The sequence below is a fragment of the Anopheles nili genome, chromosome 3, assembly GCF_943737925.1.
Source record: "Anopheles nili chromosome 3, idAnoNiliSN_F5_01, whole genome shotgun sequence".
Classification (NCBI taxonomy): Eukaryota; Metazoa; Arthropoda; class Insecta; order Diptera; family Culicidae; genus Anopheles; species Anopheles nili.
The window spans coordinates 73,303,975-73,315,310 of NC_071292.1; the positions used below are offsets into that span (position 1 = coordinate 73,303,975).

An 11,336-nucleotide genomic window follows, 5' to 3' on the forward strand; every position below is an offset into this window, starting at 1 on the left:
CCAACCATAACAGAGAGGTAGAACCTCTCGGAGGAAAGCTCGCGAAAAAAACCAGTTCATGATTCATCGCATTCCAACCAAAGGAGCCAAGAAGCCGATGGGGAGACGAAAAAATAAGCAAAAGAAAAAAAACTCTCTCTCACACACAATCCGTAAGCTAGGATTTTGTGACAAACCCAACCGCTTGTCTGTTAATTGTTTTGGGTGCTTTATTGTGGGATTATTCAATGCTGTTAGCGCCAGTTCAGTGGTCGCGCGCTAACGACGCGAAACGTCACCTTATCGAGAGAGGGGTTCAATAGAGCAGTTTGCTGATAAATATGCAATATTTCGCTTCCCGCCTGGGCACGTCATTCGACCCCAGCATGCGTCTAGCGTTTCGTCATTTTAGCGCATGGTGACGCATTTAAAGCTGAATTTCAAATCAACGTGAGACGTGAATCGACATCCGAACGACATTAAACCTCACGAGTTTATGATAGCAGCATCGGAATGAGGTGTTTTGGTCCCGCTTTCTGTTCCTTGAGAATTGAAGAGAACCCGAAAATATTGGCGAATGTATAAAAATATACAATAAATTTAAAATTTACTTGTATTTGAACGCACATGTTTATGCTCCTAGAATCGAATGAATCGTGCTTTACTGTCACGATCTCGGTTCGTATATTTATTCGACCATAAGTGTGCACGATTTGCATTTCCCCCAACTGCCGGTGAGACAACAGGGTTTAATTGGTTGAGCAAAAAATAAAAAATAAAGCATATATCAATCACGAAACGACACGAACGGGGCACAACCGCAAACACACCGAAAAAACCGGAGGTGGCGAAACATGATGACGTAAACGAGGGAATGACGCGATAATGGATCGAGCCTTTCGAGAAGTCCTTACGGTCCTGCGGGCGAGGGAGTGGAAACGACCCCAGGTGGGGTTGCACGTAGAACAGCGCATAATTGTTTTGCTGCCCGTGGGCTATAAGCCGTCCGCCCGAAGGAAAAGGCGTGTTGGAGTGTCCTTTTAACGAAAAATAATAAAAAGAAAAAAAAAGGGCATTAAAGCCCCTCTGCGCGGCCAATAAACAACAAACATTCCATGGGATTGGCGTGCGCTCGTGTTGAACGCGGTTCGATCGAGGGACACGCACACTTTCGAAGGGTCGAGGTGCGCCTTCATCGAGCAAGAGAAAGAGAAAGAGAGAACGACTCGAGGCCCTTTAATCAGAGGCGCCCCTAGACGCGATCGGTTGTGGCGAAATCAAGCGACCCAGACCGACCGGGTGCCGGTTTTTCCTCGGCACCGGTTTTCTTTACCCCGCCGACCCCAGCCGTGCACCACCGTCACCACGTGGAACGTGGCCAACAGATCGAGATGAACGATGAAGGGCCGAGAGGGTCGTGCGTGCGAGGGCATTAATTTGCATCAACAGCGTTTACTGGGAGCTAAATTTGCGGTTTGATCTCGTTCGGTTTCGCAACATTGTACCACACGCTGGTCGAATGAGAGATGGAGACGCAGAGATCGAGCGATTTATGTCTTGACGATGGGAAAGCCAGCATAAAAAGTGCAAGCAAACAAAATTCAGAAGGGGCTAGTTCGCTCGTTAACTGGAAAATTATTCCAATCAATTCGAATAGAATGCAAAAGTCCCGCTCGATTCGTATTTTAATCAAATGATAATTGCTTTATTTTATGACGAAAATCTTTTCGAAAGCGATGCGTTTGATAGCATGAATTAAGCTCGAACCAATTTCATTAAAAATATTTAAACCAAAACACACAAAAAACTGCAATATTACGCAACTCCTCGTCTGTGGATCTTGATTGTTTGCACCAGCTTAGTGCGTGTGTGTTCGAAATCTCGCAACATGACGTTGGCGCTCCTTCGTCCACCTGATCCATCCAGGACCGTTTGGTGAGAAGGCTTTGCAAGAAAACGCTCAATACTTGGCCCAGACCAGCCGGGGCCGTGTTGAGTTATTCAATTACTTAATTCGAAAACGAGTTAGCACCGAGTGCGATGCGCGCCCCAGTATGCTGCTGTTACCGTGCCTCTAAAGGACCCTCCCTAGTGTGGTGCCCGGAACATTCCCAGCTGATTGTGTTAGATAGCACTACACCAGGGGAGGGGGCCCGCGTAACGCGAGCGAAAGGGACATTATCAGGCCGATATCAGCATCCTTTGCCGCCCCCTTAGGCGGAAAGGACGTGCCACGAACTTGCGCCAATTTAAGCTAATTAAGACTTTAAAACACTCCGCCACCTGGGGGAGCCTCCGCTGACAGCTTCGGGCGACTTAGAAAGGAGGCTTTTTGCGCTCGTAAACCTGCCGTGCCACCCGGCGGAAGGGCGCCACTTCTAGTGCACAATGGGCAGCTTTTCTTTGTTGAATTTTAATGTACATCAAGCGCGGTGTGTCTCGCTGAGGAAACTTAGCTCCAGAGAACTTAGTTTCCTGGTACTGGTGGAGAAAAGGGAAGTTGTTGGGTTTAATCATGGTGGGAGCTAGAAAAGGACACCGAAAAGGGTTTGTGTTTTCGCTTTATCCACCATAGACGGCGAATCAGCAATTCCTTTCGAAAGTTCGTTAAATTCTAATTAGCATTCTCGAGAAAACAGGATTTCAAAGAAAATAGAACCTGCCTGAAGTTGAATGTTTTCTGGGTTTTCCAAAATTCCTTATGCATATCGGTACAATTTTGAATCCCATCCAACATCTGCGAACAGTTTCGCTCACTGTTTTCGACTGTATGCGCCAATGCATCACAAAACATACCAAAGGACGCTTCGCACGGACGCAAACCCATCGGTTCAGGGAGGAAAAAATGGCAACTTTTGGTTTGTTTCGCCCATAAGCATTCTTGCAACGCGGGATCCTGCTCAGCACGAATTCCTGCGCATCCCTTCTGTTGACAGTGCCGAGTGAGCGCGTCCTCGTCCCTATCGTCTTTTCCGGCCTTTTCCTTCGTTTTGGCGTCCTTTCACCATCACACCCCTCCCTCAGGGGAACCACCCGGAGTGGAGTGTTATCATTGCGCAAAGGCGTTACTCACACACCGACGCCTAGACCGGAGAGGTCACAATCACACCCCCAGACGGGGACCTGGAAAGGGCTTCGTGTGGGAGGCGTTGCAAGTGGGCGGTGGGTGAATATTTACTTTCTTGCCAGCCCCCGATCCACGGCTGGAGGGTTCGTCATCGTTTTTCTTACCTTTCGCGCTAGTGTTTATCTTCCGTGCGGTCGCACACCAATGTTCGCTGCTGGCTGTGTTTGTCGACGGCCTCCGTGTTTCGATGGTTCGGGTTTTTTTCGGTTTCTATGCCTTTTCTTTCTCTCTGTGATTCGTCGACCATCCGACGAACTCTCCGCGGCTCTGGCGTCCGTTTCCGGCGGGCCTTGGCTTTTCTTTCTTTGGCTGTGGGTTTTTCTCCAGATGTGTATGAGAGAGAGACAGAGATAGAGAGTGAGCGTGCGGATGCACACTACATCCAAAACGCGTCTCGAGCCCAGGCACAACACTCGCTCACAACACACGCTACCCCTTCACCTTTGGCGGAGATGCACACAAACACGCGCACGCACACGCACAGGGCCAGTTGGGGTTGGCCCCCTGGAAAAAAGTAACGCCAGCGAAAAACCGCGCACCGCACACAAAGCAAAACCACCGTCGTGTGGATTGTGTTTGAGAAAATGACGCAAAAAAAACGACGTCGGAAACGCGCGCGCACACAGGTTTCGTTTCAGGCCGCGAAACGGCACACCATCCCCGTGCCACCCGTTGGTGAGGGGGGTTACGGGGAGGTATTTTCGGATAAGGGGGATGGGGGAAAACTACCCCAGCCCCGCGTCGCGCACACCCACGGGAAAACCCCCTACTCGTACACACACAAACACACACACGCACAGTTCACAAACGAAATGGAGGCAACCACGCGCGGGCGCGCGCACACGCACCCACACGAGGGAACACACGCGTGTACACGATACACGCACACGCACGCGCACTGGAAAAAAGCCTTTCCTTCTCGCGGTCGCGACGACGACGACGACGACGGTGGCGGTAGTGGCGGATTTTCGCACACACCACCCGTCGCGCTTTTCCGTCTCCCGCGTAGAAGGGTCACTCGGACGGGAGGATAGTGGGTGGGCGGACCGTGGGCTCACTCGATTCACTCTCGCCCTTGTCCGCGGCTGGGAGCGATGCGTTGTGTGGTTTTATTTTTTCCTTTTTCCTGCGGAGTCCAATTCACTCGCGGTACACTGCACTGCCATAAATCGCTGGGGTTGCACTGGGTTTAGACAAAAGCTGCAAAAGAGGAGATTTAGTTGGAAGTGTTGGGCAGAAGGAATGCCAGCGCATGCTAGATTAAAGCTGACAGTTGACGAGGCAATCGTCGCCTTTGGTCCGTCACGTTCATGGGGTGATTTGTTTTGTTTTATGTCATATTTTTTTTGTGATTTCACTTGCTTCCCTTTTACGGCCTCATTAGCCGACACAAACACGTTACAACGGCACCCATACACCTGCGGGGTAGATTATGGTTGCAAAAGCACTACTTCCAACAGATCGCACTGCACTTTCTTCTGCCAGGAGTAAATAACACAGTAAACACGCTGCTGTTTCCTCGCGAGGTTACCTTTGCAGACGTCCGGTGTATGCGGTCGCGTCCGGAGAGGGAAATTAAGGGCACGTGAGGGCTTCGAATAGGGCACCGATTTGTGTGGAGACACGAGAGAAAAAGCGCTGGTAGCACTGAAAAAAGAGCCGCAGGAAAACGAGCGCACGGCTCCCCCGTTCCCGTTAGGGGACCGTTTTATTTTTTGCGTTTTTTTTTCGTCCACCCAACAGTTGGGAGCTGTGGGACACTCACCACCCAGGTTCGACGCGCCGCTCTACTTCAACAATAATGTTGCAGAAGTAAATCGCTACGGAGCAGCAACAAATAATCTTCGGAAAAACTCAACCTCGGCGAGACGGGGACGCACTTCGGGGTTTTAGAGCGAGACGGGCGGGACTTGCTCGTGCTCCGTCGCTCACCAGCGCACGCACAAAAAATGGTCCTTCAGTATTTTCATCGCCCAATGCGTGGTGCAACTTTTTTCTTCCACAGAGAATTACGCTCCCACACGTGCCGTGACACGCAAACGTTCATGCGCTAGAGCTGGAAAAGCACTTCATGCAGTTATATTGACCACAATAGCGCACCTTAGAGCACTTTTCCCAGTTTCAAAACCATTTTTTCACGACGACACCCCACCGACAACGTAGTGTCTGCTTGCTAGGAGAACTACAAAAACGACAGCCCTCACCTCGTCCCGTTCGCGCTTGTCAATGACCACACGGGCGAAAATTCGCCCAACAATGTGGCGAAGTTCACACGAGGCGGCTAAGCGGCTGAATAAAAAGGCGGCTGCAAATAATACACTACAAATAGCTAGGTTTTTGAGGTTATAATGCATAATTTAAAAGAGATTTGTTTCTATGCAGGAAAGCCTTAACATAAACAAGCTTCATAAATTCTTATATTCCCGATCTTGATCTCCATCGACCTTGTATGAAAGAAAAACAACTGCCAATTGTTCAGCTCTGCTGTCAACAGCACCCAAAAACCCAAACGTCAGATGGATGACAAAAAACGAATTACATAAAACTGAACCGAGCGGAAGAATCTACTTTTTCCGGCAACTTTTGAGACGAAATTATCCCGTTTGCCCCAATTCGGTGCTAGGAACCCCGACACGATGGCGTCCATCTTGCGATCTTTTGTCTCGACGGTCGCCAAGAGTGGCGTACTGACCGCAAACGGTAAGACGAACGACCAACCCGTTCGAACTGTGGTCATGTTTGTTTTGATATTGCACCAGAATCTAAGACATTCGGAGATTTACTCTTTACAGGATTGTCTCGAACTACCCCTGCGGTATTGATGCGCTACAAGTCTAACGAAGCAGCTGTGGAATCGCGACGTATGTTCCCACCACAGCTGTATGACGCAGATTTGGCAATGTAAATTTTTCATTTGTCATTTTAGCAACCGTTCGTAAACCTGATGCCGCTGCTCGATCGGAGCTTTCGGATTTCGGTAAATACGTAGCGGAATGCTTGCCGAAATACGTGCAGAAAGTGCAGCTGACATCGGGCGACGAGCTGGAGGTGCTGATAGCGCCAGAAGGTGTTGTTCCCGTGTTGCAATTCCTCAAGGATCACCACAACGCCCAGTTCGCAAATCTGGTGGACATTGCCGGCATGGACGTACCGTCGCGTCAGTATCGTTTCGAAATCATCTATAACATTCTTTCGCTGCGCTACAATTCACGCATCCGTGTCAAGACCTACACCGACGAGCTCACGCCAATTGATTCATGTAACGAGGTGTTTAAAGCAGCGAACTGGTACGAACGAGAGATCTGGGACATGTACGGTGTGTTCTTCGCTAACCATCCGGATTTGCGACGCATTTTGACTGATTATGGCTTCGAGGGGCACCCGCAGCGTCGCGATTTCCCTCTGAGCGGCTACGTCGAGCTGCGCTATGACGATGAAAAGAAACGTGTTGTGTGTGAACCGCTCGAGCTGGCCCAGGAGTTCCGCAAGTTTGATCTGTCGGCGCCATGGGAACAATTCCCTAACTTCCGCAACGCCAACCCGGCCACGGAGGAAATCGCAACGAAGCCAGCAGAAAAGTAAACTACCTAACGCGGGGATGGAGCAATTGCGAGATTGTTTTTCGTTCATAGGATGAAATAAAACCGAAAGCTATTATAACATAAAAAAAAGTTCGGTGGAACGGAAAGCATTCGTCAGAAAAATTGATATTCGGAATGAAATTAAACTAAGTCTAAGATGCGAATTATTTTACGAGCTTTGACGAATTACGACGTTTTATTGGAGACTATCACTAAGCCCGTGATGGTCATAGATATGAACAATCTTCATATCCGCCAAATCTGCCGTTGAAACATCCATATTCGAAACAGGAACGTACCCTGAGTCGGCCTCCATCGATTCGTTCGCCCTCCAGACGGTTTCGCCTGCTCCGATTACAACATCACGATGCTGAGCTTTAATATCGTCTGGATTTTTCTTTTTTCGCTTTACACGTCCCGCTGTCACGTCACAGCCTCCACCATCGGCTTGCTGTGATCGAACTTTTCGCCAGATAGATGTTTTCGGTAGGCTATACACCCGGGCCGCCTCTGAAAGCGACATTCTGCCCGCAACGCACTCTTGTGACGCTTCGATTAGTCGTTGTTTGAACTGTTCGCCTTTATCACGTTGCTTCAGTGTCACTTTTGTCGGCAGCACGCCACTGCTGTACAGCCGTATCTTATCCCGATGGAGTGTCGACAGAGGAATCTCGAAACGGCGGCTCACATTCAGCAGTTTTTCACCGGATTTGATCGCATCGATAGCCTCTCGCCGAGCGCTGCCTACTTTCTGGGACATTTGCGATAATGTACGCGGCATTTTCATCGTCTTCCGCCATAGGACGGTCTTGGCGATGCTGTAACGGAGAGACGCAATCCGGTAACTTACACCCTGGTTGAGAACTGCATCGATAGCTGCACTCAGTCTGGTCGCGTAACTGCCGAGGTCTTGTGTCGTTTGCGTTTCAAACGGTGCGATATCGCCGTGGCATACCTCAGGTGGTCCGATTACATCGCATTCCGTCGTTGCCACCGGTGACACCGGCTTGGTCATTAGTTCATCATGTACCGAGCATTTCTCCGCATGGGATAATTTCCTTGTATTTCGCCATAAAACACTTTTGGCGACGTTGTACTGGAGCGATGCCAGGCGGTAGCTTATACCTTCGCTGAGCACCGCTTCGCTAGCTTGATTTAAGCGCATATCGTACTCTGTGAGATCCAAACCTTTCTTCTGTTGCGATTGGGTCCGCTTAGAAAGATCATCAGTGGTTAGTGGCACTGGAATACTTTCTGCAGGATTTGTAAAGGTTAACGGTTCTCCTGCATTCACCGCTTCGCAGGATTGTTTTAGATGCGTATCATACTCTGCGAGATCTTGACTTCTTTGTCTCGTCGCGGTCGGCTTACAGCCATCATCAGCTGTTACTGGAACGGGAATACTTTCTGCGCCACTTGAACAAGGTAACGATTCTGCATTCGCCATTACCTCTTCCATCACGTCGTAATATTCATTATCGTCAGTTTCTTCCGCAGCAGTCGCATCCATTACACTGATACCGTGTTTATTACCATCCGCTATGAATCTGCCATCGTCGGTGAGCTGTCCAGTTAAAGAGTTTTCTTCCTCAGCCCCTGCGTGGCTTTCATTCTCCACAAGAACCGCTGTTGATTCGGATGCAGCAACTTCAACGCCGACGACTCGTTCTGATACTTCGTCCACGAACGCGCTGGTAGATGCTGGGAATTTGCCCACGTAAATTCCCCCTACTCGGTCACCGGAAAACAGAATCCCACGTACCTGGAGTAAACTACAACCCTCCATGAATGAAGCCAAATCATGGAGCCGAAGATTCACTTCACCGGTGTGAATGAAGACCAATATCAGCCGCATAGCTGACAACGTAATGTCCGGTATCAACACTGTCAAGGGATCGGTTCCAGCAACATGCTCACACATTATGGAGGAGAAAATAGTGTCGAAGAAAGCCGATGCCATGGACAGTACCAACCGGTTGGCATGCAGTTCACCATCTGCTACGATCAGTCGGCAGTCGGCATGCTGGTGGCATTCGAAGATTCGATGATAGATACTCAGCATATGCTCCTGAAAGTCAATCCATTTTATACTGGATATTCCCGACTTAATTCCAAGAGCCATTCCAGATATTTCCAGTTCACTTGAATAAGCAAAATAAATTTATCTTTGTATAGTAAGAATTAGTGTATCCATTTGAAAAAAAATAGGTTGGTTTCCGCGGCCTTGCCAACTGTTCGTAGATCCAATAATGTTGAATGTTTGTTAACAAACCAATTTCTTCGTCTTATGTCAGTGTGAATTTATTTTTGTTGATTACACCTCATTGGTTTAAGACCAAGGAACCAGTACTACAACACACCATAGGGCATATGACTTTGAATATACTTGAAGTGGCTCCTAGGGGTATTCAATATAGAAGGCTACATCCCACTTCGCAAAAGCAGAAGATAAATACACCATTTCTTCTATGATCAACAAATACCCATCGGAACAGTATAAGTCCACACAAATCATTAATATATCATCGTAGATATAAAGCTTATCTGATAGATGATGCATAATTTCATGTATAGTTTTCATTACTATTGTGATGATTTATCTTAGCTGTTCTTGTTGTTTTTCGTAAAGCTCTTTCAGGAGTCCTTTTTTTCTTCGTCATTTTGGGATTTTTTCAGTTTGGACACTGTACGCCATAAAACAGACTTGGAAATGCCATACTGCATAGCTGCCTGTTTGTAGGTTAGATGCCGGAATAAAACTGCACTCATCGCAGCATCCAATATTTCTCTAGGAATGTCATCTAATCTTTTGCGCCTTTTAGGTACAATAAAATTTGCTTGATGCCTTGCTTTTCGCATCAATATAGTCTTTTTAAATTTACATGCACAGTACTTTGTTACCTTAGGTACATTTACGCCCGGCTTAATCGGCATCCTGATCTGGAGCACACGTTTGATTTTACGCACATTAGACTTCACGGTGATCTGTGAAATTGAATTCAATCTCGCAGCCAGAGGAACGCTTACACCACTGTAAAAGACATCATTGATTGCTCGAACCAAACGGGCATCATAAGTTGATGCATCTTCACTTATCGGCAGCGTCGTGGGAGGTGGCCTAGGGCATATCCGTAGTATTTGATTACCCGAATCGGACCTTACAATTTTGAAATTACAAGTTGCAACATTTAACACTCTGTCAATCGTTCTATATAATTTATCTTTACCAGATTCGGTAACTTCTTGCCTCACGAGCTGTATCTTTGAACTCAAATTCTGTTCATTAAGTGATGATTTGCTTGTTTCACTGTAGCAGTCTAACGTCAATAACTTGTTTCTTCGAAATGTACCGTGTTCAAATACATACAATATGTTTAACAGCATTTTGTAAAAAACATCCCTGCGAGTTAGCACCTTCACCTCTGCAACGCTAAGATCTTCACCTTCTGTGAGGACAGCAAGAATCATTGGCATTACGATAGTAGCGTCTTCTGGTGATACGAACTTTCTTCTGCAAGCAATCCCAATCGCGGTTGTTAATCTCGCCTCTTCCTGTGGTGATAAATTTATACTACATCCGGTACCATACTCGGTTCTGAAATTTAGCATCTTGTTTACTCTCGACACTCCTAATTCCAACGATCCCTTGCGGATGTCGTACTGACGTACGGCATCTTGGTAAGATAAAGTATTAGTAAGAACGGCACGAAGTGCTTTCTTTAACCGTTCGTCGTACGACGAATACTGGGGATCTATGTTCGACTGCGTTTTTCCGGTGCAATCATCTATATCAATTGGATCATTTTGGAGGGAGGCATCTTCTTGTATGTCAATTGGAATTTCATCATGTTCATTAGAATCATCGTTCAACATTAGTTCCAACACTGCAGTATGGCTTACATTTTCATCCTTTATCATTTCTGTTTCTTTTGATGGTACCGACTGGGCTATGGATGAAGTAGTCTCAGGTTCCGAATCGTCTGTTATGACTATTTCCTCTTGCGCATCGTTTTCTGAATTGAATTCCTTCGAAAATATGGGTTCATTCTTAATCACCGTCTCAGTTACAGCCGATGAATCGACAACTGGAATTATTTCGAGGTAAAGCCCAGATACTTTTTGCGCTATGAACCGAATCCCTTTAATCTGCAGTAATTTACAGCCTTCTACGAACGGTGCCATATCCTGATTCCGTAAATTCACATTACCGGTGTGAATAAAGATTAGAATTTCTCGCAAAGTAGACAGCGTAACATCAGGTATCAACACTGTCAACGGATCGGTTCCAGCATGCTGACAATTTATGGAGGAGAAAATAGTGTCGAAAAAATCCGATGCCATGGAGAGAATCAACCGGTTGGCATACAGCTCACCATCTGCCACGATTAAGCGGCAGTCGGAGTGTGCATTGGATTTGAAAATTTGATCCATAGTGCTTTGCATATGCCATTGAAAATCAATCCATCCGACGTGTGTGCATTCAGGCTTCGTCATGAAAGCCATTTCGGTTGCGATTGCGTGCTTGTGTATAAAAATATTACTTCTTTTCCTAGAAACCTGCGAAAAAATGGAAACCACCACTTCACATTTCGAATTATAACCACTCTGAAGGCTTACAACTAATACCCAACTTAAAAACAATTTAATAT

The 11,336-nt window shown here is 47.1% G+C and overlaps 2 protein-coding genes across 2 annotated transcripts; one reads left to right on the forward strand and one right to left on the reverse strand.

Moving 5' to 3' along the window:
- Nucleotides 1-5,678: 5,678 nt before the first annotated feature.
- On the forward strand, nt 5,679-6,777 carry LOC128727831 (NADH dehydrogenase [ubiquinone] iron-sulfur protein 3, mitochondrial). Its single transcript, XM_053821778.1, has 3 exons — nt 5,679-5,806; nt 5,899-5,967; nt 6,033-6,777. The coding sequence occupies exons 1-3, from the start codon at nt 5,743-5,745 to the stop codon at nt 6,686-6,688; spliced, it is 789 nt and encodes a 262-aa protein (XP_053677753.1). The 5' UTR covers nt 5,679-5,742; the 3' UTR covers nt 6,689-6,777.
- Nucleotides 6,778-6,860: 83 nt separating this feature from the next.
- On the reverse strand, nt 6,861-9,196 carry LOC128727829 (uncharacterized). Its single transcript, XM_053821775.1, has one exon. It carries the CDS (start codon nt 8,807-8,809, stop codon nt 6,884-6,886), a length of 1,926 nt encoding a protein of 641 aa, XP_053677750.1. The 5' UTR covers nt 8,810-9,196; the 3' UTR covers nt 6,861-6,883.
- Between the last annotated feature and the right edge of the window lie 2,140 nt (nt 9,197-11,336).

What these genes read in the sequence shown, in the direction of transcription:
- LOC128727831 (XM_053821778.1), top strand. Translation starts at nt 5,743, where the DNA reads ATGGCGTCCATCTTGCGATCTTTTGTCTCGACGGTCGCCAAGAGTGGC. An exon ending in TGGCGTACTGACCGCAAACG is followed by an intron (nt 5,807 to 5,898) that starts GTAAGACGAACG and finishes TACTCTTTACAG; the next exon opens with GATTGTCTCGAACTACCCCT. An exon ending in AGCAGCTGTGGAATCGCGAC is followed by an intron (nt 5,968 to 6,032) that starts GTATGTTCCCAC and finishes TTGTCATTTTAG; the next exon opens with CAACCGTTCGTAAACCTGAT.
- LOC128727829 (XM_053821775.1), bottom strand. Translation starts at nt 8,809, where the DNA reads ATGGCTCTTGGAATTAAGTCGGGAATATCCAGTATAAAATGGATTGAC.